This window comes from Oncorhynchus kisutch, linkage group LG5 (assembly GCF_002021735.2).
Source record: "Oncorhynchus kisutch isolate 150728-3 linkage group LG5, Okis_V2, whole genome shotgun sequence".
Lineage (NCBI taxonomy): Eukaryota > Metazoa > Chordata > Actinopteri > Salmoniformes > Salmonidae > Oncorhynchus > Oncorhynchus kisutch.
This window is the reverse complement of record NC_034178.2, coordinates 30,437,061-30,464,802: the sequence shown is the minus strand read 5'-3', so window position 1 is coordinate 30,464,802 and position 27,742 is coordinate 30,437,061. Positions and strand designations below refer to the sequence as shown.

The window sequence follows — 27,742 nt, the reverse complement described above, 5'->3', positions numbered from 1 at the left end:
TGGTAAATAGCATTAGCATATGTTTTGGGAAGTGCACTTTAAATTGTGTCTTTGTCCGTCAATCTTCTTCTTCTTCTTCTTCTTCTATCTCTAAAACTTGGAGATAATCAACAATTCCTTCAGTGCCCAGTCCTTGTTTTCCAGTGTCTTGTAGATGTGTGAGGTGGTGCCAGTTCCAGCTATTTGTTTTTCATCTGCGGGATGAAAGGTTTGTAAGTCCACGGTTTTAAGCGCCGAGCCAGACCAAGACGAGAGGAGACAGCCTTGGAGAGAGAGCGAGAGAGAGAGAGAGAGAGGAAGAGAAAGAGAAGCAGAGAGAGCGAGGTGGATGGTGGACGCTAAGGAGAAAGACGTGGGGGGGGTGGCATTTTTACCCTTCTTTGATTTCCGCAGGCTATGTCATCATTGGAGTCCCAAAAATAAACCCCATCTGCCAGTGTAAAAAAAAAAAAAAGACGACTACCCCTGTGCTGTGTGTGTTCAAAATAAATGAGTACTGTATGTGTTTGTTGAAAGGAATTGGGGAATTTAAGTTCTATTGCAACCACCATGCAGCTGGTTCCTGGCCACTCATCAGAGGAACGGCATGAAGATCTCCACGACGATGATGACGATGATAATGGTTATTACAAAGGTCTTGTCCATTAATAGCTTGAGTTCTATCATCCCAAATGGATTCTTTTTTTACGAGGGATCGTTTGTATTTACCCTGTGATATATTACACTAGCCTTGTGTGTGTGTGTGTGTGTATTAGTTTTACTGTAATACTGGATTAATATTAGGCAGAAGGGAAAATATCAATTTTGATGGCACCATGAATAATGTGTGTGAAGTGGGGGTCCGTTGTGTGTATGTGAGGGATGGTCTCACACAGGGATATTCCGTAGATCCCACTCATATAATTGTTTCCCTACTTGGTTTGCAGTCCTGCTCCATAAAGGGGCAAAGCCAAGGGTGCTTTATACATCAGGCGAGCTGATGAATCACCTTTTAAAGGTATCAGAGAGAGGCCTGTTTTACGTGAAAGATGAGCCCAACACAGCGCTCAGGGGCCCCTTTCGCCTCCGTGTGCAAATTTTTCAACTGGGGAAATGTATATTTTTATCAACTGTCCAGAAAAGTCATGGCACATCCTAGCTGGATAAATCAAAGAGAATTTGTTTGCTTGCATTCCTTTCTCTTCGATATGCTCGTGTGTGTGTGTGTGGCCTGCAGTGTGGTTGGCTGACATTACAATAGAGGGGGCTCACATCTGCATAAAACTCCCGGCCCGTGTCTTCTGGGGTGGGACCTGTCTGGATGTCTTTGAGCCAAGGGTACTCAGACAGTAGGTGGTGTTTACACACACACACACACACACACACACACATAATCCTCCTGCCCACACACACTCTGGGGCGCTATAGCTACTCTGCCCTGCAGAGGCAAAGCGCAGTCATGACGTATTTTTCTTTACTGCAAAATCCGCCTTCAAAGTCTTTTTCTGTCTAGACAGACAGCAATTTCTGACACTCCATTATATATTATGATCAACTGGCTTGTTCTTGTGTCAGGAAACGGAATACCACATAAACCAGATGATATACCTAGCCATTACAACAGGTTTTTGAACAAATTCGGAGTTACTGCATTTTCCCTTTGAAGGGCACTATTGTGTTGGCCCTATTAAGTTATTTCAATAATGAATATGCTTTTGGTGTCAATTTGGTATCTTTGCCAACAGTTGCCAAAAGCCAGTGGTTATTCTGTAGTTTACTGTAGCAGCAGCCCACTGAGATGGCCCATGTTTACTGTAAAGCCTGACATATTTTTTGAGGAAATGGTAGTGCACAGTGCAGCAGGGTCTGTTTTGTCATGGTGTATTTCACAGTGGAAGGAAATAGAGTCTGTATATTGTTGAGCCCTAGGACCAGCTTGCCTCTTTCAGGTCTCTCAGGAGGAAACTCTCTCTCTCTCTCTCTCTTTATCTCTCACTCTCTCTCTCTTGCCTCTCTCTCTGTCACTATCTTGGTCTCTCTCTAGCCTCTCTCTCTCTGTCTCTCTCTGTCACTCTCTCGCTCTCTCTCTTGCCTCTCTCTCTCTTGCCTCTCTCTCTTGCCTCGCTCTCTCTCTCCTCTCTCTCTCTCTCTTGCCTCTCTCTCTTGTCTCTCTCTCTCTCTCTCTCTCTCTCTCTGCCCTCTCTCTCTCTCTCTCTCCTCTCTCTCTTGCCTCTCTCTCTCTTGCCTCTCTCTCTCTTGTCTCTCTCTCTTAGCCTCTCTCTCTCTTGCCTCTCTCTCTCTTGTCTCTCTCTCTCTTGCCTCTCTCTCTCTTGTCTCTCTCTCTTGCCTCTCTCTCTCTTGTCTCTCTCTCTTGCCTCTCTCTCTTGCCTCTCTCCTCTCTGGTCTCTCTCTCTTGCCTCTCTCTCTCTTGCCTCTCTCTCTCTTGTCTCTCTCTCTGTCTCTCTCTCTCTTGTCTCTCTCTCTTGCCTCTCTCTCTCTGTCTCTCTCTCTCTCTTGTCTCTCTCTCTTGCCTCTCTCTCTCTTGTCCCTTTGCTCTCTCTCTGCCTCTCTCTCTCTGCTCTCTCTCCTCTCTTGTCTCTCTCTCTCTTGTCTCTCTCTCTCTTGCCTCTCTCTCTCTTGTCCTCTCTCTCTTGTCTCTCTCTCTGCCTCTCTCTCTGCCTCTCTCTCTCTCGCTCTCTCTCTCTTGTCTCTCTCTCTCTCTTGTCTCTCTCTCTCTTGTCTCTCTCTCTGCCTCTCTCTCTTTGTCTCTCTCTCTCTTGTCTCTCTCTCTTGCCTCTCTCCTCTTGCCTCTCTCTCTCTTGTCTCTCTCTCTGCCTCTCTCTCTCTTGCCTCTCTCTCTCTTGTCTCTCTCTCTTGCCTCTCTCTCTCTCTGTCTCTCTCTCTTGCCTCTCTCTCTCTTGCCTCTCTCTCTCTTGCCTCTCTTCCTCTTGTCTCTCTCTCTCTTGTCTCTCTCTCTTGTCTCTCTCTCTTGCCTCTCTCTCTCTTGCCTCTCTCTCTCTTGTCTCTCTATCTCTTTGCCTCTCTCTCTCTTGCCTCTCTCTCTCTTGTCTCTCTCTCTTGCCTCTCTCTCTCTTGCCTCTCTCTCTCTTGTCTCTCTCTCTCGTCTCTCTCTCTCTTGTCTCTCTCTCTTGTCTCTCTCTTGTCTCTCTCTCTCTTGTCTCTCTCTCTCTTGTCTCTCTCTCTCTTGTCTCTCTCTCTTGTCTCTCTCTCTCTTGTCTCTCTCTCGCTCCCTGTTTGTTCCTCTATTTATCTACATCTGTCAAATTCTCTCCATCCTGCACTTCTCCTTTCATTCTTCTTTTTTTGTGATTATGTCTCTGAATTTAGTGGAAAACATGTTGAGGCGCTCCCCTTGGTGACAATAGCAATTTTGGCTCTCATATGTTCCTCCCCTCCAGTCACTGGTTAGTGCTGGTGTGTGTGTGCATGTTTGTGTATGTGCGTGCGTGCGCGTGTTCGTGTGTTACAAAGCAAGAGACGGCAGGCCTTTCACTAACAGCTATAGCTTGTTTGAGTTTTGAAGAGGTTCTATAAAAAACATCCCCAGTTTAACTATCTAACTTTGACTTTGAATGTAATAGTTTCTGGGCAATTCAACAACTGAATGTTTCAGTGTTAAACAAAAGAGTGTGAATACTAATGTTCGAATTAGTGCTCCAGCAAATGAGGCGTGTGAGTGGTGTTTAGAGGCCGGCTGGGTGGGGGCGAGGGTGGGGGTGGGGGCAGGTCGGGCCTCTTCTCTCCTCTCTCTCTCTCCTCTCTCTCTCTCTCTCTCTCTAACCTGACAGCTCATCAGCAACTCGGCGCAGTAATTGAAAATCATGGGAAAAGTGGATAATGATCGTTTATTTGTGTGAAATTCAAACGAGAAGGGGAGAGAAGCTGGACTTGGAGGTTCAGGGGCTTATCTGGCTGTGGTTGGCTGAGTAATTAAATCAGGAAAGCCAGTGAAGTTCTCCTCAGCTCAGCGTCTCGTCCTGTTTCTCCTTTAATCAGGCGCCCATTAAACCTCTGATTGCGCGCCCCATCTTCTGACTCCAGCTCAGCTATTAAACAGGAAGTGAAAGCCTTTCTCCGTGGCAGCAGCTCAAGGGTGGGGGAAGGTGGTGGAGGGTGCGTTGGCGGGGTGGATGGCATTCGAGCACAGGATGCAAGGTGAGAGAGAAATAGCAGGACATGTATGGTATTAATGGAAGGGGAGAGGGGGGGGAGAGCGACATGCAGGGGGAAAAAAGTATGTGGACACCTGCTCGTCGAACATCTCGTTCCAAAATGATGGCCATTTAATATGGACTTGGTAACCCTTGCTGCTGTAACAGCTTAGACTCTTCTGCGAAGGCTTCCCACTTGATGTTTGGAACATTGCTGCGGGGACTGGCTTTTTTTACTGCAAAATCTGACTTCAAAGTCTTTTTCTGTCTAGACAGACAGCAAATTCTGATACTCCATTATATATTCGGATCAACTGGCTTGTTCTTGTGTCAGGAAACAAAATACCACATGAATCAGACTTGATTCCATTCAGCCACATGAGCATTAGTGAGGTCGGGGAGTGATGTTGGGCGATTAGGCCTGGCTCGCAGTCGGCGTTCCAATTCATCCCGAAGGTGTTTGATGGGGTTAAGGTCAGGGCTCTGTGCAGGCCAGTCAAGTTCTTCCACACCAATCTCCACAAACCATTTCTGTATGGACCTCACTTTGTACATGGGGGCATTGTAATGCTGAAACAGGAAAGGGCCTTCCCCAAACTGTTGCAACATAGTTGGAATCACAGAATCATCTAGAATGTCATTGTATGCTGTAGAGGTAAGATTTCCCTTCACTGGAACTAACCCAAACCATGAAAAACATTCCTCCTCCACCAAACTTTACAATTGGCACTGTGCATTCGGGCAGGTAGCGTTCTCCTGGCCTCCGCCAAACCCAGATTTGTCCATCGGACTTCCAAATTGTGAAGCGTGATTCATCACTCCAGAGATCGAGTTTCCACTGTTCCAGAGTACAATGGCGGCGAGCTTTACACCACTCCAGCTGGCGCTTGGGATTGCGCATTAGACTTGTGTGTGGCTGCTCGGCCATGGAAACCCATTTCATGAAGTTCCCGACATACAGTACTCGTGCTGACGTTGTTTCCAGAGGCAGTTTGGAACTCGGTAGTGAGTTGTTGCAGACGATTTTTACACGCTACGCGCTTCAGCAATTGGCGGTCCCGTTCTTTCATAAAGTACTACTGGCCTGTGAGATATAGCTGTGACCTTAACTTAAATACACACACACACGCACACACACACACACACGCTGACTGGGAGTATTATGCAGATGTGAGCCGCCTTTATTGTAATGTCAGCCATCTACACTGCAGGCCACACACACACACACACAGACACACACACACACACACACACACAGTCAAGCTGTTTTGATTGGCTCTGCGGGGAAATAGCAGCAGCATGAATAGCACCATTATTTTCCCTCTCTATTCAAATTCAGCATCGTCCAAACTGCTGTCTCCACATATGCAGTGACACATGACCTCGACCAATGTCAGGTGTGATTCCTCCACTGCTCTCCACCGTATAGATATCGTCCAGATTACAGCGATGCCTGCTCCACACTGCTGAGGACCACCTCCGGATCTGGGACAGCTGATTGCATATATACATTTTTATGGAGTCTGACCACACTGTCAGAGTGGACAAGGTTATTCAGCCAGAAGAGAGATTGTATTGTTTTGTGTTTACATTATCCCGACCTGGACACACAGTATAAGGGTAATTCCACGAAATGAGTGCCTTTCTTGCGTCCCTTTGATATTTTAAGTAGAAATTGTAGAATTGTAAAAGGCTGTTATATTAAATGAAGTGCTCTTTAATATAGAAAATTGAATACATTTTAAATGGAAACTTGATGAAGGGTCAAAAGTTACCATTTTGACGTCCCTCTAAACATCCTCTGTTACTCCAAGGAAGATTTGAAACTCAAAGTTTTCACCATCACTGTAAAGCCCTATTTATTTCATGGGTTTGACAAAGTCATTTCCAAAGATCATTATGTATTTAATGTGATTAGTGATTCATTTTAAGGTAATAAAAAAAAGCTGTCCCCTGTTTTAAGGTCAACCCTGTTACGTGAACTGAACTCTTGTTTTATTACTGTCAAACTATTCCTTTGCAAATCTACATTTTTCAAGGAACATTAAACAGTCAAATCATAGTGTCAAAACTATGTTGATTGGACATGTACTGTACCTCCGTGGCTGTGCTCATAGTGTCTCCTCTCATCTCCTCCTCCGCCCTCCCCTCCTCTCCTCTCCTCCTGCCCTGCAGCCCCAGTCATCCTGAATGAGCTGAACTGGACCCAGGCTCTTGAGAGGGTGTTTATTGATAACCGCCGGGAGGACAGCTCTCTGCGCTGGCAGGTGTTCGGCAGCTCGACGGGGGTCACAAGATACTACCCAGGTAAGTCCTAGACCATTGTTAATAAGGATATTATCAACGTTCACTAGAACTATTGTATAGACATAGAGGTAAAAGAGATCAAGTTCTCCCGAGTGGCGCAGCGGTCTACCTCACTGCATCGCAAGTGCTTGAGGTGTCACTACAGCCCCGGGTTCAATCCCAGGCTGTGTTACAGCCGGCTGTTGACCGGGAGACCCACAATTGGCCCAGTGTCGTCCAGTTTAGGGGAGGGTTTGGCCAGCCGGGATTTCCTTTTCCCATCGCACTCTAGCGACTCCTTGTGGCGGGCCGGGCGCCTGCAAGCTGACTTCGGTCGCCAGCACATTGGTGCAGCTGGCTTCCGGGTTAAGCAAGCAGTGAGGCTTGGCAGGGTCGTGTTTCGGAGGACGTATGGCTCTTGACCTTCGCCTCTCCCGAGTCCATAGGGGAGTAGCAGCGATGGGACAACACTGTAACTACCAATTGGATACCACAAAATTGGGGGTAAAAATGAGAGATCAAAAAACAAAACAAAAAAGAGATCAAGTAGCAGAATGATGTTTTGTATTCCTCCTTTTTCCAGCCACTCCTTGGAGAGCACCCAATAAGATTGACCTGTATGACGTGCGCAGACGACCATGGTGAGTACTGACGTCCATGGTGAGAACTGACGACCATGGTGAGTACTGACGACCATGGTGAGTACTGACGACCATGGTGAGTACAGACGACCATGGTGAGTACAGACGACCATGGTGAGTACTGACGACCATGGTGAGTACTGACGACCATGGTGAGAACTGACGACCATGGTGAGTACTGACGACCATGGTGAGTACAGACGACCATGGTGAGTACAGACGACCATGGTGAGTACAGACGACCATGGTGAGTACTGACGTCCATGTTCTGTTTTCTTCCTCTTACATGCGATAGAGAGGCCCTACAGGTTTTCCATTCAGATGTTCTCCCACCCGGGGGCCAGCCTATTTATTTGCCTACAGAATCCTTCTTTATGATGGGATATTCTATTCAACCGAAGGACAATAATATTAGGAAAGCACATATTTGTTTAATATGAAAGGTTCTGCTCCCAATACACTTGCAACATCTCAATGAATTTGGGGGGGGGGAGAATGGTTTTATAAAGACATGGTATTGCCTATAGAATGACACATATTCTAAATTCAAATATTAAAGCCCCAGATATCTTGCATCTTTGTTAGAACCTTCTCCGTGTATTGTGTTGTGAAATCCAATGTAACCAGTCTTGTATTGTGTTCTTGTAAGCTTTGGTCTATTATAGATGTTAGTCCCCCCCCAAGCTTAATAGAATAGTTCTCTCCTTTGTTTCAGGCCATTGAGGTTAAAGCATTATCTAACCCCTATTTATCTCAGTGAGTTACCAGAGAAAATACATTTTCTTCAGCTAGAAGGACCGCAGCCAAGTGGCAAATACGATATGGAGTGGTACCATTGCTGTGTTGCGTTAAGTGTTCACCTGCCATTTGGTTTGTGAATCCCTGCTGTGTGTCAGATCTTAGCCAGGGCCAGGGACTCACAGAGCACGGCGGTTTGACGTTTTCGACAGCACCGAGTGTGTGAGGCCAAACAGCCCCCTTTCCCATACACCCTCACCCCTCCATCCTGCCTCTACCTGTCACTGTCTCTTCAGCTCTGTTTAAGAGCTGCCTGTTGCCTGGTTGCAGATTAAAGCACACCGGACATAATCATGACAGCCACATTGATTAGAGTTGATGCCGGTTTCCATCCCTGGCTGTCTGCCTGTGTCCAGCTCCAGCATAGCTTGGTTGGCTGTTTAGGCCAAGGGTTGGCCAATGTACTGAGACAAACAGCAAACTCCCACGGTATACGATTCAAACACTTATACAGTCCACTCCAGAGATGGATCTGTCAGGTAAATAAGCAACGTATTTATACCGATATCAACAGAGTCTGCTTTATTACACATTCCCATTAACATGCTATTACATACAGAGATGTGTGTTCAGCACACTCACCGGCCTACTCATATAAAACCGAGACGTACGGATTCTGCTCAGAAGGTTAGAGTTGCCGTTAAAGATGTGTGAGAAGCCTGTGTTTAGCTGAGCTCCAGGTTGTTTCCCAGCGTATCAGAATGAGGAAGTAATACAGGCTCTTCCTGGACAGACTAATTGAGTTAACACTCTGGGAGAAAGTGAGTTAACACTCTGGGAGAAAGTGTCCCTGCAATGCCTCTGCTCTGGCAGACATGGGCCTTCACACAATGCCTGTAAAACACTGTAGACCTCCACGTGAACACGACGCCGCCAATAATTGCGCTGTTTGTGTTAACAATGGGCTGCAGGACGCCGCTGACAAGTTAAAAGGACGATCATGTCTGTGTAGAGAAAGAGCAGGTGCTCCTAATGTTTTATACACTCGGTGTATACGACAACCCATTTTAATTCCCTCACACAGGAGAAGAGTCTTCCTTGAGGCAGAGAGGAACGTGGATTTGAGAGAGGGAGAGGGTGTTAATTTTTTTTCATTTAACCTTCATTTAACGAGGCAAGTCAGTTAATCTTGATATTCCCCATCCCGGATCCGGTAGCGTAATCATCGCCTGACAATAATTAGCATAACGCAACGGACATAAATATCCCTAGAAAATATTCCTATTCATGAAAATCACAAATGAAATATATTGAGACACACACACCCTTTTGTTAATCACCCTGTCGTCTCAGATTTTCAAAATATGCTTTACAGCCAAAGCTAGACAAGCATTTGTGTAAGTTTATCGATAGCCTAGCATAGCATTATGCCTTGCTAGCAGCAGGCAAACTACATCACAATGCTGTAGAGACCTTGGGGAATACGTAGAAAGCGTAAGCTGGTTCATAGCACACTCACAGTTCAATAAGGACTCATTGGAACGCAGCGCTTTCAAAACCTGGGGCACTTCCGGATTGGATTTTTCTCAGGCTTTCGCCTGCAACATCAGTTCTGTTATACTCACAGACAATATCTTTACAGTTTAGAGTGTTTTCTATCCAAAGCTGTCAATTATATGCATATTCTAGCATCTTGTCCTGACAAAATATCCCGTTTAAAACGGGAACGTTTTTTTTCCAAAAATGAAAATACTGCCCCCTAGTACCAAGAGGTTTTAATTAAGAGCAAATTCTTATTTACAATAATGGCCTACACCGGCCAAACCCGGACAATGCTGGGCCAATTCTGCGCCGCCCTAAGGGACTCCCAATCATGGTCGGTTGTGAGACAGCCTGTATTCAAACCAGGGCGTCTGTAGTGCCTTAGACCGCTGCGCCACTCGAGAGAGATGGAGAGAGAGCTGAGAGGAAGGAAGGGAGTCTGGAGACAGAGGATGTGACAGGGGTAGACAGGGGTGGATGCTTTCCACTGAAGAGCACCATGTCACCCCCTGGTCCTCCATGTTTGTCACTGTCATCTCTGCCTGTTGGTCTCCGACTTTCCCTCCATCCTCTCTGAAAGCTCCTGTGGCCTGTTGCCTAGCAACCTGTGCCCATGCCGTGTTGAGTGGCGGGGCCGTGGCAGGGAGTGCCATGATGTGGCAGGTCATGCTTGTGTGATTATGGTCTAACACGCTGTCTTCGGTCGTGACACTCTCTGGAGGGGTCAGCCAATCGCAGGGGGCTAAAAGACCACCCACTGGGTTAGGTAAGCCATTCACGTGTTTGTTACGGGACAGCAATAGATAAATAGACCTTTAAAGGGGAATGGAGGTAACTCACATGCATATGCACACACACACGCACGCACACACACACACACACACACACACACACACACACACACACACACTCACATGCATATGCACACACACACGCACGCACACACACACATCCTTTCACACAAACACACACTCGCCTGCACATGTTGATGCACATACAAGAATCCTCCCCCACAAACCCAACAGCCAACTCACACACACACATCAACACTCCCTCATACTACTGAGCGATATGCAGCTAGATTGCACAGATGCAACCGCAGGAACACGCTTCATCCCAGTTTCATGTGTGAAAATCGCATTTCCACATACAGCTGTTTTCAGATGTATTAAATGAGATAATACCACATTTTCACTTGAGAAAAAACATGTTTTCACCTCACATATGAATTGCAGTTGCACATGTGAAATATGTCTTGTTTACATGCGGAATTGCAAGTTCACATGTGAAAATTGAAGAAAACATCGAAGAGAACTTGCAATTTCACATGTGGTGATGCAATACTGTGATTCTCCTCACATGTGAAAAGGTTGTGTCAAGATGTTGCAGTACATATGTTTCCACATATGGAATGGCAAATTCTTTACTGCCGTTCTGTGAAAAGGTAACTTAGCCTACCTGAGTATAATAATTCAAGTGCGAACAAAAAGGATCATTTCTTATTTCTGAGCCAGCAATTGGGAGCTTCACTGCTGCAGGCGCATGCCTCTCTTCTTCATATAGTGTCCAAAAAGTGTCCAAACCACCTGTTCTTTTCACGTGATTCTTTTCATGTGTTTTTTTTGGTTGTTGTCAGGGATAACCCCGACACTGACACTAAGTCTGAAATGTGATTTTCAGGAGGAAATAAAAGGATGGCTTGTGTGCACAGTGTGTGGCCTAAAAGACCTTCACCTTTTTACGGGAATGTGTTTAGGGCTAGTTGACCTGTCCTTTAGATATGCCAGCTGGGGTGGTGTGTGTGTGTGCGTGTGTAAAGTGTGTAAAGTGTGTAATCCTTTGAGGAAATCGGGGAAAGGGAGAAGATGAGGCTGCGTAGCTCGCTGCCTCCACAGATGGGCTCCCTCCATCTGGCTGTCTGCTGTGCTCCCCCACTAACGGGCCTCTGGAAAATGAATGGTCCAGTCAACACACTTAATTGTCTCCAATTGCTCTGACATTAATTATTAACATTTGTCCATTATAAAGTCTGTTAAGGAAGTCAAGGAACAGAGGTGGAGAGAGAATAAGAGAGAGAGAGAGAGACATAGAGAGACAGGCATGGAGTCCTGTTAGCCAAGCGTTGCAGAGATCCCATTACCTTCCAGGTTCAGTACAGCGTGCAGGACCATAACAGATATTGATTTCTCTGAAAAGTCCATCTACCTTCTCAGTAAATATTATGGCTTCTAGTCAATCCCAGCCAGGAGATGAGCCTCCCAAAATGCCATGGCCCAAACGCCTGGAGCCTCTGTGCTTGCCTCCCTTCCTACCTGCCTCTCCCATTCTCCTCACTCACTCCTCCTGCAGGGAGTGGGTTCGTCAAAGGGAAAGCTTCTCTGTCTCTTTGACTGTAGCGTAAAGCGATAACCATGACTGTGGCGTCACAGTCGGAATGTTTTCCCATCTCTTGTTCCATTGGAAATAGTGACCTTGGGCCCATAAGGCATGCGACTTAAGTAATTCAACTCCAAATCTGTAAATCCATCGTAGTATAGTCGAAAAATGTGTAGCTACTGTTGAATGTTTTGAATTCAAATGTCTTTCCATTTACCGATTTTACACATTTACCATAACATATAAATGATTTATAATATTTCGTACTATGGGCATAACCTGAAATATGGAAATGTGTCTCTTGGTATCAACCCCCTCAAATAATCAGCCAAAAGTCAAATAAATAAAAGACAGACAACATCTCTTTCTCCTGCAGGCTCTCTGGGCCACATCCTCCTATATTTGTTTATCTTAATTTAATCTTCATTCAGCAGCCACATCCACAGGAGCACTAAGAGAGCAGGAGTCCATAAAATAATAAGCCCATCATCACAACGACACACACAGTTAATATTCACACTCTCACAGGATCTGCCTACAAAACACTGCAACTCATAGATAGGTATATACCATCCACTCTATGCATCCGGTGCAATGTATTCGGAGTGTGCAAAACATTAGGAACACCTGCTCTTTCCATGACATAGACCGGGTGAATCCAGGTGAAATCGAGGATCCCCCCTGATTGATGTCACCTGTTAAATCCACTTCAATCACTGTAGACGAATGGGAGCCGAGAGGTTAAAGAAGGATTTTAAAGCCTTGAGCCAATTGAGACGTGGGTTGTGTGTGTGTGCCATTCAGAGGGTGAATCAGGCGCAACGGTTTGTGTGTGTGAACTGCAACGCTGCTGGGCTTTTCACGCTCAACCGTTTCCCGTGTGTATCAAGAATGGTCAACCACCCAAAGGACATCCAGACAACTTGACACAACTGTGGGAAGCGTTGGAGTCAACATGGGCCAGCATCCCTGTGGGAACGCTTTCGACACCTTGTGGAGTCCACGCCACGACGAACGGAGGCTGTTCTGAAGGCAAAAGGGGGGTGCAACTCAATATTAGGGAGGTGTTCCTAAAGTTTCATACACTCAGTGTGTACGTACATTCAGAAACACACACATGCAGGTATTTATAGAAACTACTCCCACAATCACACACACGCATACGCAGACGCCCACACACACACATACTTGATTCTAGAATAAGATTAACCTAGGCCATTTTAGTGTTTTATCATTGTGTATTATCTGGAAAGTACGTAGATAATTCCCCCGATTCAAATGTAATGCACCCCACTCAGGGAAACGGGTCAGGGTACATAAACACAATCTTCTGAGAGTGTTAGCCCCCCAGCACAGTTAATGTATTGATTTTACAGCGCCGCTCCGCGAGAAAACTATTTCATGAATTCCAATGAGACTCTTTTACCAGACTGCCACGAAGGGACAGAAATACAATCACTGCCACGCAGAATATGTCATTGTATTCTACTGGTTGCTTAATGTGTTCTTTTTAAGATGTTTTTTCTTCTGTGGGTGCCAATTTCGCAGCTTTAATCTGTTGTCATTTAATGCTGTGCCTCTGCCTTGAGACCTGCCGCTCAAACAAAACATTTTGACTGTTTTATGTTGTCATATGTTTTATGTTATTACTAGTGTGTGACAAGTGTTTACTTTGATTTGCTCGTTAAAACATTGGTCGAAACAGCTACCTCTGATGAAGTGCACACACAGACATCAGCCTACTCTTATTCCTCATCGTGTGCACACTTACACAGTGGCTCTCATTAAGGACTGTGGTGTTATTCGATTATGTAGAGTCATTTCCATGTAACAACAGAGAGAGAGAGAGAGAGAGAGAGAGAGAGAGAGAGAGGGACAGGCAGGGATAGTGTTGTTGGGGCGGTGGGCAGGGACAGGCAGGGATAGTGTTGTTGGGGCGGTGGGCAGGGACAGGCAGGGATAGTGTTGTTGGGGAGGTGGGCAGGGACAGGCAGGGATAGTGTTGTTTGGGCGGTGGGCAGGGACAGGCAGGGATAGTGTTGTTGGGGGCGGTGGGCAGGGACAGGCAGGGATAGTGTTGTCGGGGAGGTGGGCAGGGACAGGCAGGGATAGTGTTGTTGGGGCGGTGGGCAGGGACAGGCAGGGATAGTGTTGTTGGGGCGGTGGGCAGGGACAGGCAGGGATAGTGTTGTTGGGGAGGTGGGCAGGGACAGGCAGGGATAGTGTTGTTGGGGCGGTGGGCAGGGACAGGCAGGGATAGTGTTGTTGGGGCGGTGGGCAGGGACAGGCAGGGATAGTGTTGTTGGGGAGGTGGGCAGGGACAGGCAGGGATAGTGTTGTTGGGGCGGTGGGCAGGGACAGGCAGGGATAGTGTTGTTGGGGCGGTGGGCAGGGACAGGCAGGGATAGTGTTGTTGGGGGGGGGTAGAGGCAGGCAGGCAGGCAGGGTTGGTGTTGTTGGGGTAGTGGGCAGGGATAGTGTTGTTGGGGCGGTGGGCAGGGACAGGCAGGGATAGTGTTGTTGGGGTGGTGGGCAGGGACAGGCAGGGATAGTGTTGTTGGGGCGGTGGGCAGGGACAGGCAGGGATAGTGTTGTTGGGGTGGTGGGCAGGGACAGGCAGGGATAGTGTTGTTGGGGCGGTGGGCAGGGACAGGCAGGGTGGTGTTGTTGGGGTGGTGGGCAGGGACAGGCAGGGATAGTGTTGTTGGGGCGGTGGGCAGGGACAGGCAGGGATAGTGTTGTTGGGATGGTGGGCAGGGACAGGCAGGGATAATGTTGTGGGGGCGGTGGGCAGGAACAGGCAGGGATAGTGTTGTGAGGGGGGGTAGAGGCAGGCAGGGATGGTGTTGTTGGGGCGGTGGGCAGGGACAGGCAGGGATAGTGTTGTTGGGGGTGGTGGGCAGGGACAGGCAGGGATGGTGTTGTTGGGGTGGTGGGCAGGGATAGTGTTGTTGGGGTGGTGGGCAGGGACAGGCAGGGATAGTGTTGTTGGGGTGGTGGGCAGGGACAGGCAGGGATGGTGTTGTTGGGGTGGTGGGCAGGGACAGGCAAGGATGGTGTTGTTGGGGTGGTGGGCAGGGACAGGCAGGGATAGTGTTGTTGGGGCGGTGGGCAGGGACAGGCAGGGATAGTGTTGTTGGGGGGGGGGGGTTAGAGGCAGGCAGGGATGGTATTGTTGGGGCAGTGGGCAGGGACAGGCAGGGATAGTGTTGTTGGGGGGGGGGGGGGTTAGAGGCAGGCAGGGATGGTGTTGTTGGGGCAGTGGGCAGGGACAGGCAGAGATAGTGTTGTTGGGGCAGTGGGCAGGGACAGGCAGGGATAGTGTTGTTGGGGCAGTGGGCAGGGACAGGCAGGGATGGTGTTGTTGGGGCGGTGGGCAGGGACAGGCAGGGATGGTGTTGTTGGGGCGGTGGGCAGGGATGGTGTTGTTGGGGCGGTGGGCAGGGACAGGCAGGGATGGTGTTGTTGGGGCGGTGGGCAGGGACAGGCAGGGATGGTGTTGTTGGGGTGGTGGGCAGGGACAGGCAGGGATGGTGTTGTTGGGGTGGTGGGCAGGGATATTGTTGTTGGGGCGGTGGGCAGGGACAGGCAGGGATAGTGTTGTTGGGGGGGGGGTGTAGAGGCATGCAGGGATGGTGTTGTTGGGGCGGTGGGCAGGGACAGGCAGGGATGGTGTTAGTGGGGTGGTGGGTAGGGACAGGCAGGGATAGTGTTGTTGGGGCGGTGGGCAGGGACAGGCAGGGATGGTGTTGTTGGGGCGGTGGGCAGGGACAGGCAGGGATGGTGTTGTTGGGGTGGTGGGCAGGGACAGGCAGGGATGGTGTTGTTGGGGTGGTGGGCAGGGATATTGTTGTTGGGGCGGTGGGCAGGGACAGGCAGGGATAGTGTTGTTGGGGGGGGGGTGTAGAGGCATGCAGGGATGGTGTTGTTGGGGCGGTGGGCAGGGACAGGCAGGGATGGTGTTAGTGGGGTGGTGGGTAGGGACAGGCAGGGATAGTGTTGTTGGGGCGGTGGGCAGGGATAGTGTTGTTGGGGTTGTGGGTAGGGACAGGCAGGGATGGGCGAGTGCCTGGGCTCAGTTCAGCACCAGCCAGGTCCATCTGCTCGTCACCTGGCTCTGGCACGCAGGAGACTGGGTAATGACAGGGAAAGAATGGCATCAGCGGGCAGGAGCTGAGAGTTAATTACAGAATGGAACCCATGCAGAAACAACACATCTGGATCCATGAGGCAAATATAGAGGATCAGATGCAGCAGACATATCACTATAAGCTTCAATCCATGATGTTTTATCACCATGGAACTACTATACATCAGGCTGGAGATGGAGAAAAAAAAACTCGTCCCCCCTCACTTGCTTGCTTGAAAGCAGGAATAAATACAATTGACTTTTAGGAATGGAGAGAGAGAGAGAGAGAGAGAGAGAGAGAGAGAGAGAGAGAGAGAGAGAGAGAGAAAGAGAGAGAGAGAGAAAGACAGAGAGAGAGACAGACAGACAGAGACAGAGAGACAGAGCGAGACAGAGACAGACAGACAGAGAGAGAGAGACAGACAGACAGACAGACAGACAGAGGCACAGAGACAGAGAGAGAGACAGAGACAGACAGAGAGACAGAGAGAGAGAGAGAGAGAATACCACAGTCAGACGCAGCACGGCAATCTATAGAAAGATCAGTCGTGGCAGCGCTATAACTTCTGTCGCAAGTGATCCCCCCCCACTCCAACCCCCCCCTGCGTCACACACTCAGCTTCTCTCCATCTTCTGTTAAACTCCTCTTAAACCTCGTTGCAGCTGATCAATGCTGCCTCTCTCTTTAGACAAACCCCCAAGAGAAATAGTCTCTCTTGAAGTGACATTGTTTTCCCCCTGAGACATATGGGGAGCTAATGACAGCTCCGCATTTGACTGTGTGATGTGAGTGTGGGACAACTGAGGTTGAACCAGTAATGGAAGTCGGCTGTGCCCCTCTCATTAACATTTAGCCCATGAATAACTTCAGCCATATGAAAGCACTAGAGTCCACTGAGAGAATGAGACGAGTTCGAGGATTTAATGAAATCCTCCCGCCACTCAGTTACTCAGGTCTGAAGCCCTTCACCAAAAGGGCCATTCCTTGAATATCTGGGCTGAGCTTTCTCTGGTGCCCCGGTGTGGAGACGTGGTGCACATTCTGACTGGGTTTGGTGCCGCATCGACGACCACTTTCACAACTCCATCTAGCCACGGAATGAAGCCATCACTGCGTGCAGTCTAACTCTCTTCTCTCTCCCCTTTCCCTCTCCCCGTGCACTCTCTTTCTCAAATTAAGATTTCCGTAATTAAATTGATAAAAGTCATGCCAATACACTTCATGGTTCCAGACCTGATTTCAAATGCCACATAGTGCTGTGGAAATTCTACCTTTGATGTGGCGTTCTCTGTTATGAAAAATAATTGGATTTCCCCCCCTCCCCCACACACTTCTGCCTATTCTGGGCATGCACGGTTAATCGATCTCTCAAGTGTCAGTGGTGACGGTGCTGGTTGGCTGACCTGCTTGTGTTCTGTCCTGGGGGGGGGGGGTTTCAGGAGAGTGAGGCCCCGGTTGTGTTTGAAGCTGGGATTCAGGGCCACGTCGGTGCAGAGGGACAGCAGTGGAACAGAGGTCAGGGGTCACTGTGCAGGTTGGAGTGGTGGCGCGGTGCCTGCCAGTGAAGTGATGGGCTGGGGCTTGTGGGAGCAGCAACAGTGAGGCCTACCAGGACTCAGTTCCTCTCTACCTCTGTATCGGCCCTGGCCCGGCATAAGAAAAGCACCTAACTGGCCCACAGGCAGCTGGCCTGCCTCCACACACAGCGGAACCGCTGATAAAAAGCAGAAAGAGACTACTGATGATCGGTCTGCCTCTGCTTCGCTCGCGCCTCAGAATGCCAAGCGAACTAAACGCTAACATTTGAAACCCCCCGCCAAGCTGACCTGGAGGAGCCCTGTAACGTTACGTCAATCTCTGCTCCATTTGTGTCAGGTGTAATGGGATTTTAATTGCAGTTGGAAGAGAATGAGTGCATTCCAATTTGCCTCTATATGTCAGCCTCTATCAGCAGTGGGCAGACGTTTGTGTTTGTGGCTTTTCCAGGACAACAAAGTGTCTAGCATCTTTGGTTCACTTTGCTGCTGTGTTTCTGCTCCCCCACAGTCCCGCCCTGCACCATCATGACTGACACACACACACACACACACACACACACGCATAGCTGCCCTATTTTAGGAGTAGCTTTGCAACTGTAGCATAATGGTGTTAAGCAGCTTGTGTCTCGAGCTGACAAAGGGACCGGCAGAGTAAAGAATGTGTTTGACACCGGACTGGTGCGTCATTGAGGGACTAGAGAATCAGCAGTAGCTCTTATTGTACAGACAGACAGAGCTTAGCGCAGACGACCCAAAACACAGGTCAGCTCGGCTCAGCCTGCTTAGAAACATGACTGAAATCTGTTCAGACGACCCAAAACACAGATCAGCTCGGCTCGGCCTGCTTAGAAACATGACTGAAATCTGTTCAGACGACCCAAAACACAGGTCAGCTTGGCTCGGCCTGCTTAGAAACATGACTGAAATCTGTTCAGACGACCCAAAACACAGGTCAGCTCGGCTCGGCCTGCTTAGAAACATGACTGAAATCTGTTCAGACGACCCAAAACACAGGTCAGCTCGGCTCGGCCTGCTTAGAAATATGACTGAAATCTTTTCAGACGACCCAAAACACAGGTCAGCTCGGCTCAGCCTGCTTAGAAACATGACTGAAATCTTTTCAGACGACCCAAAACACAGATCAGGTCGGCTCAGCCTGCTTAGAAACATGACTGAAATCTGTTCAGACGACCCAAAACACAGGTCAGCTCGGCTCAGCCTGCTTAGAAACATGACTGAAATCTGTTCAGAGGACCCAAAACACAGATCAGCTCGGCTCAGCCTGCTTAGAAACATGACTGAAATCTGTTTAGTTCAGACTCAAACTAAGTATAAAACAAACTCTGTCTAAAGACGACTCAGATTACTTAGACTGAAGATATACACATACAGGTTGCTCAACATGCAAACATAGCTTTACCTATACTGTAAGTGAACCTTAGCTTAGCCGGGACTCCATTCACTTGCCTCAACCATTCTCAACAAAGCTTAGAATCCATTTAGACACAGCTCTTGCAAGCTAATACTCCATTTCAGCATTTAAATATGCTCTGGTTGCTACATATTAACATAGCCCAGTTTATTGTAACCTAGGATCCCCATCAAATCTACCAGTTCAATTAAACGCAGTGAAGACTAATACAATTTGTTAAACACATCTTTCTTTCTTGAACAGGTACATCCAAGGGGCATCCTCTCCCAAGGACATGATCATCATTGTGGATGTGTGAGTAGATGCAGTCTTTCCTTCTCCCTCTCTCCTCCTTCCTGTCTTTCCTTCTCCCTCTCTCCTCCCTCCTTCCTGTCTTTCCTTCTCCCTCTCTCCTTCCTCCCTCCTGTCATTCCTTCTCCCTCTCTCCTTCCTCCCTCCTGTCGTTCCTTCTCCCTCTCTCCTTCCTCCCTCCTGTCTTTCCTTCTCCCTCTCTCCTCCCTCCCTCCTGTCTTTCCTTCTCCCTCTCTCATCCATCCTGTCTTTCCTTCTCCCTCTCTCCTCCCTCCTGTCTTTCCTTCTCCCTCTCTCCTCCCTCCCTCCTGTCTTTCCTTCTCCCTCTCTCATCCATCCTGTCTTTCCTTCTCCCTCTCTCCTCCCTCCTGTCTTTCCTTCTCCCTCTCTCCTCCCTCCTGTCTTTCCTTTACCCTCTCTCCTTCCTCCTGTCTTTCCTTCTGCCTCTCTCCTCCCTCCTGTCTTTCCTTTACCCTCTCTCCTTCCTCCTGTCCTCTCTCAGCAGCGACAGTAAAGGTCTCTAGTGCCACCTGTTGGTTTACCCCGATCAGAGGAGATTCTAGACTCCCATGTCGATCGTGTTTATTTTCACAGACCTCTTGCTCTTGTACCCATGTCTTAGCAGCACAATACGAAGATTATTTTTCCTGAATGCATGCTGAAATAAACTGGGGTTGGGTCATGGGAGGAATGAGAGGATAGATTAAGACTGTTTTTGTGTGTCCTACGCCAGATCCCCAACCTGTAAATACTCAGCACAGTATAAACGAGCAGAGGGAGCGTCACTGTATAGCCTCCTATGGGTACGCCATCCTACCTGGACGAGGTTGTAAGACGGAGCCATTTAGGTTGAACTGTATGGCTCAATGATCTGTTGGTTGTGCTCTGTTGTGTCTGTAGGAGTGGCAGTGTCAGTGGACTCACCCTGAAGCTGATGAAGTCCTCTGTGATGCAGATGCTAGACACTCTGTCAGATGATGACTATGTGAATGTAGCCAGGGTGAGTAGCCTCCCTGGTAAGGCGACGATTAGAACTGGGCTCTGCGTTTTCCCAGGACTCCTTCAGGCCCCCCGTGTCAGTCATTTGCAGCTGAAGGTCTGGTTGTTCCTCAATATCCAATGACAATGTTAGAACACGGTTAACACCTCCAATATAACAGGATCCGTAATGCATTAGGGTGGCCATGAGAGCGCGTATAGGTTCCTATCACATAGTCACATGTGGTTGCATAGTTATGCTGTAAAAACGATGACTTTCCTACATGATTATAGTCCCACAATGTTGCAACCCCTGGTCTATGTGTGATTGTGCCAGGCTCTATCTCCCCCACAGTCTCCCTGCCTTCCTAGGTTTTTCATGAGTTGATTGCTGCATTGTCTGACTCACTGCATACATACATGCACACACACACACACAAACACACACACACACACACACACACACACACACACACACTGGTGGGGTAGCCCTGTTTGGAGACTTGGGTGGCTAATCCCCCATAATCCAGTGCTCTTAGTCAGTGTATGGCTCTAAATCCCAGCTCTAAGAGGCAGAAATGAGCGTGGTAATCTGGGTGGGAACGAGGCTGATTTCCACCCCTATAGAGAAAATAAGAGCTCTGGAAGTAGGAAGGAAAGTCAATGGTTGTGCCGGTGTGTGTGTGTGTATACCTATCTGTCTGTATATATTTTAGTGTATGAAGACACTAAAGGTTTTTCAAAGATTGTGCATTTAATCAGTCAAATATTCCCATTATTATGCATTGTAGTTACAAACACAACAACTGTTGATATCCTAACCTCTGGCAGAACAATGACCTTTATCAGTTGCTCCTATCCAGAGTTATTTACAGAAGCAACCAGGGTTAAGTGCCTTGCTCAAGGGCTCATCGACTGATTTGTCACCTAGTCGGCTTGGGGATTAGAACCAGCGACCTTTCCGTTACTGGCCCGACGCTCTTAACCACTAGGTTACCTGCCGCCTCAGCAATACAGTACAACCGTCCACAGAAGCATTACATTAGGCCTGGAATTGTATTGAGCGTGTAATTGTCATTTTGTTAGGAGATCATAATCTGTGACAAGGAATTCTAAACGTTATTTTGAATACTATACTTCACGTCCTTTCTTCTCTTTATTTTGGACCAATATAAGTATCAAATTACACAAACACAAGGAAATGTCATCTTTTCATGCACCGAATTCCTTCCCCTATTTCATGCTCTCATTCTGCCATCGAAATGTCAATGGATTTTCAAGTTGACCTTCAAGAAGAAAGGCCATTAAAAATGCTGACATTACAGGACATTGCTGTTCAATGCTAATCACACATAGGCACTGCTCTCTGCTTACCTTTCTGTCTGTCACACACGCACACGCAGTCACAAACAGAGTCCAGGACTAATTGAAATGTTGCCGAGGAGATCTCGATGACATTACCTTGGCTGGGTGTCTGTTCTTGGTTTACATTGGAATTCCAGGTGCACCTGTTCTTTGTGTGGAACACTGTAATTATCAACGTTTATTGCCAGAGTGGCACAGAGCAACCCACAGCTGCACACGTCCCCCTCCTTATCTGGTTACACACACACACACACACACACACACACACACACACACACACAACAGATGGAGTGGCCGTCAAATGCCAGCGAGCGAGCGGCGTGGTCACACTCAGACACGTTCAATTGACACTTAGTCATCATTATCTGTCTTTTCTCCCCCAGTTTAACGAGAAGGCAGATGCCGTGGTCCCCTGCTTTAAGACCTTGGTCCAGGCCACCATGAGAAACAAGAAGATCTTCAAGGAGTCCATCATGAACATGCAAGCCAAAGGAACCACTGACTACAAGTCTGGCTTCCAGTTCGCCTTCGAACAGCTACTCAATGTAAGACTAAGAGCCAGCAGTCAGCCGCACGCTCTGGGTTTTAGTTCAGGGTGGTAGGTTAGGTTAGGCCTTCCACGAAATGTCCATGGTATAAGACACGCTAATTAGCAAACTGACATCCCAATTGATATACTAATTGACCCAGCCACTCTTTAGACAATCAGAGGATTACGCCTCTTCTGAATGGAGCCCAAAGGGGGCTGCTAGTCAGTCAGCCGGTCTGGTTAAGAATGGCCACTGCAGTGGCATGATGATGATGATGGTGGCGCTTAGGGCTAGCCAGCACAGCAGTGGTCCCTGTCTGTGTTTGCAGCAGGGAGGCAACCCTGCAGGCAGGCACTGGTCCGTCCAAAACACCTGCCTGCTGCTGTCTGTCTGTCTGTCTGCACAGGTGCTGCCTCAGCTTAGCTCCATATGCTCCTGTATATTTTCGGAAGCTGCCAACTCTAATGGGCTCTGATGGGATGATTGATGAGAGGAGCCCAGAAGAGATCAGCCACCGACACTTTATATTCCTCTGGTGGGCTGGGAGGCACGGAGCCAAGCGCCCAGCCCAGCCCAGCCTGCCCCCCCCCCCAGCAGAATGAGAAATAAAAGCTTTTTAATCGCTGTCTCCCGCCGCCGCGCTCCCTATGATTGGTGGCAGAAGCACAATAAAAATGTGTAATTGTGGTAATATTATGTATCTTTATTAGAATCCTGTCATAGTGACGTGCCGCTGGCCTGCATATCGATTCGAACGGTCAGATAGGCAGCCTGGTGGAGGAGACGGATGAGGGAGAAAGAGGGGGTTATGCCTATAACCCAATCCATATCACAGTAGAACACTGTGAACACATTCACCAATCTGCACGCACGGGATATATTACCCTACACACAGAGATATGTACACTTCGATCCCAGATATGTGGATGTATTGTGTACTGTACATGCAGGTTACCGAGCATATTAGAAAAGAGAATCTACAGCTGTTCAAAGGCGAACTGGAAGACAGGCTTGTCCTTTCCTCAAGCACTCTTCTCACATGTGAAGAACCAAGCCGGCATTTTCAGTGATTTCCTGGAAGGAGAGGCTATACTGAATCGTGTTTTATCGTGTCTTTGTCATGTCTTTATCATGTCGTCTGATGTCCTCTTCCGTTCCTTGACGGTCTCTTCCCCCTCTCTCGCTAATCACTCTCTCACTAATCACCCTCTCTCTCTCTCTCCCTCTGTATCTCTCTCTGTATCTCTCTCTATCCCGCTTTCTGCCTCTCCCTCGCTACCTCCCTCTTCTTCTCTCTCTCTGTTCCACAGGATACCGGCGCCCCGAGGGCGGGCTGCAATAAGATGATAATGATGTTTACAGATGGAGGAGAGGATCGTGCCCAGGACATCTTTGAGAAGTACAACTGGCCCAACAAAACCGTGAGTCCTGTCCCCAATAACCAAGGATCTATTCATCAATCCAAGTCTGCCAATGAATCAGTCCGTGAGATGATAAACCAGCCTGTGGTCTCCCATCTCCCTCTCATCCCTTTGTCCTTATGTAATAAATACCATGTTTCTCAACGGCAGGCGTCATTTTGGGGGGGGGGGGGGGGGGGGTGAGAATCTTAATGATTCCAACACTTCCATCCTTGGACATAGATCCAGCCTTTTGGTTTGTGTTTCCTCTTTTCTTCCTCATTGGCATTACTTTCCATCCCTGTCATCTCTCTCTCTCTCTCTCTCTCTCTCTCTCTCTCTCTCTCTCTCTCTCTCTCTCTCTCTCTCTCTCTCTCTCTCTCTCTCTCTCTGTTTCTCTGTCTCTTTTCTTGTCTTGCTGCAGGTGTTAACAGCTCTGACCTGCTGACTAATTAGCCACTTTATCACCAGAGCCCAGGAAATTACAGCCAACACATGCACACACTCACTCTCTTTCCTCTCTCTCTCTCTCTCTGTCGTTCTGTCTCCCTCTCCTACCGTTTATCTTCCTCGTCCTCGCTCACGCCCTGGCTTGAAAAGCTTCCGCCGTTATACGTTCTCGCTGTACGAGAGTAATGTCCAGTTTTTCACCCTCTCCGCTCACTATCCCCTCTTCTCTCAGATTCGAGTATTTACCTTTTCAGTCGGGCAGCACAACTATGATGTCACACCTTTGCAGTGGATAGCTTGTGCCAACAAAGGTGAGTAAAGAGGGTGTGTCTATAAACTGTATGGACATGGACTGATTTACATGCACAATCTCAACATTACCCAAGTCCAGCAAAGAGAAATTAGAAAATATGTGATTATAATGGTGTAATGATGTAACCAAACTCCAGTCAAAATGCCCAACTGTCCCCGACCCAAATGACTGAGCTTTGACCATCGGCCCTCATGACCTCATGACACTCAGCCCGCTCTGCACTATAACCAATGCCGAATTCCACTTTTCTGCTCTCTCGGTTTTTTTCACTCTTTCTGGAACAAAAACGTCTCTCTCTCTCTCTCTCTCTCCTCGCTCTCTCCCTCTTTATCCCCTCTGTTGTTGGGTTTCTCAGTGTCTCAACATTTCTCTTATACACTTAGCGTTCCCTTCTTCCTGTCACAAGCAGCATGCCTCCTATCGAAGGCTGACTCATTCATTTCCTGCAGAGCCGTCAGAGTGCTTCAGAAGTACCTCCCTCCCCGCATGTTGTAATGAATTATCGTGTGGAGCCTGGCTGTGTGTTGATAACGATGGCTACCATCTCCCAGTCAGGCAGGCGGCATGTGGGAAGTCCAGGATTACTCCTCTGTGCCAGCGTGCCACTCACTCTAACCATTAGCGTGGCACCAAAGCCAATGCCGACCTAAGACAATGGTTATTGACGTCCTCTCCTCTATGGAGTCGTCCTTTTCAACATAGTCGTACCTCATTGTGCTATCCAGAGACACCCTATAATGACATGTAGAGCCGAACCTTCTCACCTTCACACACTTAAACACACATGGATCCCCCCTCGCAAACACCTTACACACCCAGCTCCCAGTCGACTAGACTCCCTGTTGTCTCGCTTGGCTTGTGCTGCAATCCCCTCTTAAGTGGAGCCTGACTCCCGCTCTGACAGTTCTTTGGGCCCAAACCGCTCTCCTCGTGTGGCTGAAGACCGGCAGACCTCCAGTCCATGCTCATTCGTTACTACGTCGGTTTCCTTCGTCGCTCCTTGTGTCGTGTCCTACAACTGGAGGTGTCACACAATAGCACAAAGCAAGGGAAGGAGCTACTGTTCTGAGCACAGTCATAGTTTGTGGGCGTGCGCTTCTGTGGATGCTACCGTGATTACAGCATTATCCTGGGGCCAGCTTAATAATACTGTCATTTTAACACATTTTCCCTGTAACTTTACAGAAATTTACTCGGCGCCAGAGATTCTGTAATATATTTCACAGGCACTATTTTGCGAGAATGCAATTTGTCCCCCCCCCCCCCCCCCCAAAAAAAAACGACAGCCGTTCCCGCCTCTTAACATTCCGAGTGTGTTGTCTCCGTTTCGCGGCTCTTTGTATAAACACTCAGCTTTAATAACTTGGGGAACGGCAGCAGTTATTGACCCAGAGTGAGAGAGTGGCTCTCCTCTCCTCCATCACTAATCAGCAGCCCTGCTCTGCTCTGCATTGAGGCTCAGCCGCAGCATCCTCAGTGAGACCCTCGAGCACATGACATTTACATCCTGCAGTACAATGGCGATAAGACTGGAGGCCAATGGCCCCCCATCCTGCTTCCCCATAGCACCCTAGTGCCAATCAGTAACACAGTACACACACTCACACAAACACACACAGAGCGTTTCACACCAAATGACATAATTACATAACCAACACAAGTAATGGGTTACTAAATGGAGTCCCCCCCGTAGGGAACAATCAGCATTCTGCTGAGGTGTCATTTTGAAGGGATAGCACTACACGTGCCCTGCTCGCTTGAGATGATTGCACTTCGCTGGGCTGTTTGTGTTACTTTATCCTATGGTCTTTAAGATGCGACACTGAGAGCGTTACCTTTACAACGCACATTACAATAGGGCAGTTGCATGTTGCTGGTTACCGTTGTGGATTGACCGAACAAATTCTCTCACTTTGTTCTTCAGGATTCTACTACGAGATTCCATCCATTGGCGCCATCAGAATTAACACGCAGGTCAGATATCCTCCAGTGTGTGTAACATGTGTATCCATGCGTGACTATTTACACTCGTGTGAATCCTGAACACATCGGGATGCTGTGTCTTTGTTTAGGGTGTGTTTTCTACTTAACTTTGAGTTTGTTACTCTCTTTGAGGACAACTGTGCAGATTGCAGATGAGGCCTTGAAATGTACCATTCCACGAGGACACGAGGAGGCTCGGAAAGAGAGAAAGTAACAGGGAGAGAGAGAGAGAGAGAGTGATTAAAGCTCTCCTCTGACCTCTAGCAGGTCTTAGTTAGCGCAGACCTGCTGTGCTGCCTAATCCACCCCTTCTCTAGTCCCCCAACTGCATTACCACACACACACACACACACACACACGCACATGCACACACAAACACGCACACACCTCTGGCTCCTCTGCCCCACACACCCGTGGCCCCTCCACCCTCCTTCGCCGACCTCCACTCTGCTCCAGGCACTACCTGGTCCCATAGCCCCTTGGGATAACCTCATTCCAGCTGTAGAAATTGAGTGAGTTGCTGGGGGGCTCTATGCACCCCGTTCCCCCTTCCTACCCCTCCTCCTCCCCCAGCCCCACAGAGCGATCAGGGCCCCTGAATAGACTGTCAGCTGTTCCATTAACTCTGGCATAATTATATTCTGAGAACTGCCACTTATTCTAATAGGTTTCCTACAGCAGGTGTGCAACAGGACTGGTTCATGTAGGAGCACTAGACACACCTGGGCTGCACTACACATTTTAGAATTCCCCATCATATAATGTTGCATTATAACAAGTTATAGGGCTGCCTTGGTATAGATTACTAACACGCACACGACACCATACATGTGGTCTGCTGTTGTGAGGCTGGTTGGACGTACTGCCAAATTCTCTAAAACGACGTTGGAGGCGGCTTATGGTAGAGAAATTAACATTAAATGATCTAGTACCAGCTCGGATGGACATTCCTCCAGTCAGCGTGTCAATTGCATGCTCCCACAACACTTGAGACATCTGTGGCATTGTGTTGTGTGACAAAACTGCACATGTTAGAGTGGCCTTTTATTGTCACCAGCACAAGGTGCACCTGTGTAACAGTCATGCTGTTCAATCAGCTTCTTGATATGTCACACCTGTCAGGTGGATGGATTATCTCGGCAAAGAAGGAATGATCACTAACAGGGACTTAAACACATTTGTGCACAACAGTTTTTGTGCTTTTTGTGCGTATAAAACATTTCAGGGATCTTTTATTTCAGCTCATGAAACATGGGACATGGGACTGCAGCATGTTTACACATACATGTAGCTGATGTAGCCTGTATTTCACAGTGTAGTCAGTTACACATACATGTAGGTGATGTGGCCTGTATTTCACAGTGTAGTCAGTTACACATACATGTAGCTGATGTAGCCTGTATTTCACAGTGTAGTCAGTTACACATACATGTAGGTGATGTAGCCTGTATTTCACGGTGTAGCCTGTATTTCACGGTGTAGTCAGTTACATATACATGTAGGTGATGTAGCCTGTATTTCACAGTGTAGTCAGTTACACATACATGTAGGTGATGTAGCCTGTATTTCACGGTGTAGTCAGTTATACATACATGTAG

The 27,742-nt window shown here is 48.2% G+C and overlaps 1 protein-coding gene across 3 annotated transcripts in view; it reads left to right on the top strand.

The window, feature by feature from the left end:
• cacna2d2a (calcium channel, voltage-dependent, alpha 2/delta subunit 2a) overlaps positions 1–27,742 on the top strand; it is a 254,816-nt gene that overhangs the window by 198,937 nt on the left and 28,137 nt on the right. For all 3 annotated transcript variants that reach the window (XM_031824825.1, XM_031824824.1, XM_020482984.2), the window contains 8 exons: positions 6,327–6,458; positions 7,021–7,078; positions 19,078–19,128; positions 20,026–20,125; positions 21,852–22,013; positions 23,309–23,419; positions 24,081–24,159; positions 26,086–26,135. In XM_031824825.1, the coding sequence (XP_031680685.1) occupies positions 6,327–6,458; positions 7,021–7,078; positions 19,078–19,128; positions 20,026–20,125; positions 21,852–22,013; positions 23,309–23,419; positions 24,081–24,159; positions 26,086–26,135 (743 nt within the window). The remainder of the gene's footprint in view (positions 1–6,326; positions 6,459–7,020; positions 7,079–19,077; positions 19,129–20,025; positions 20,126–21,851; positions 22,014–23,308; positions 23,420–24,080; positions 24,160–26,085; positions 26,136–27,742) is intronic.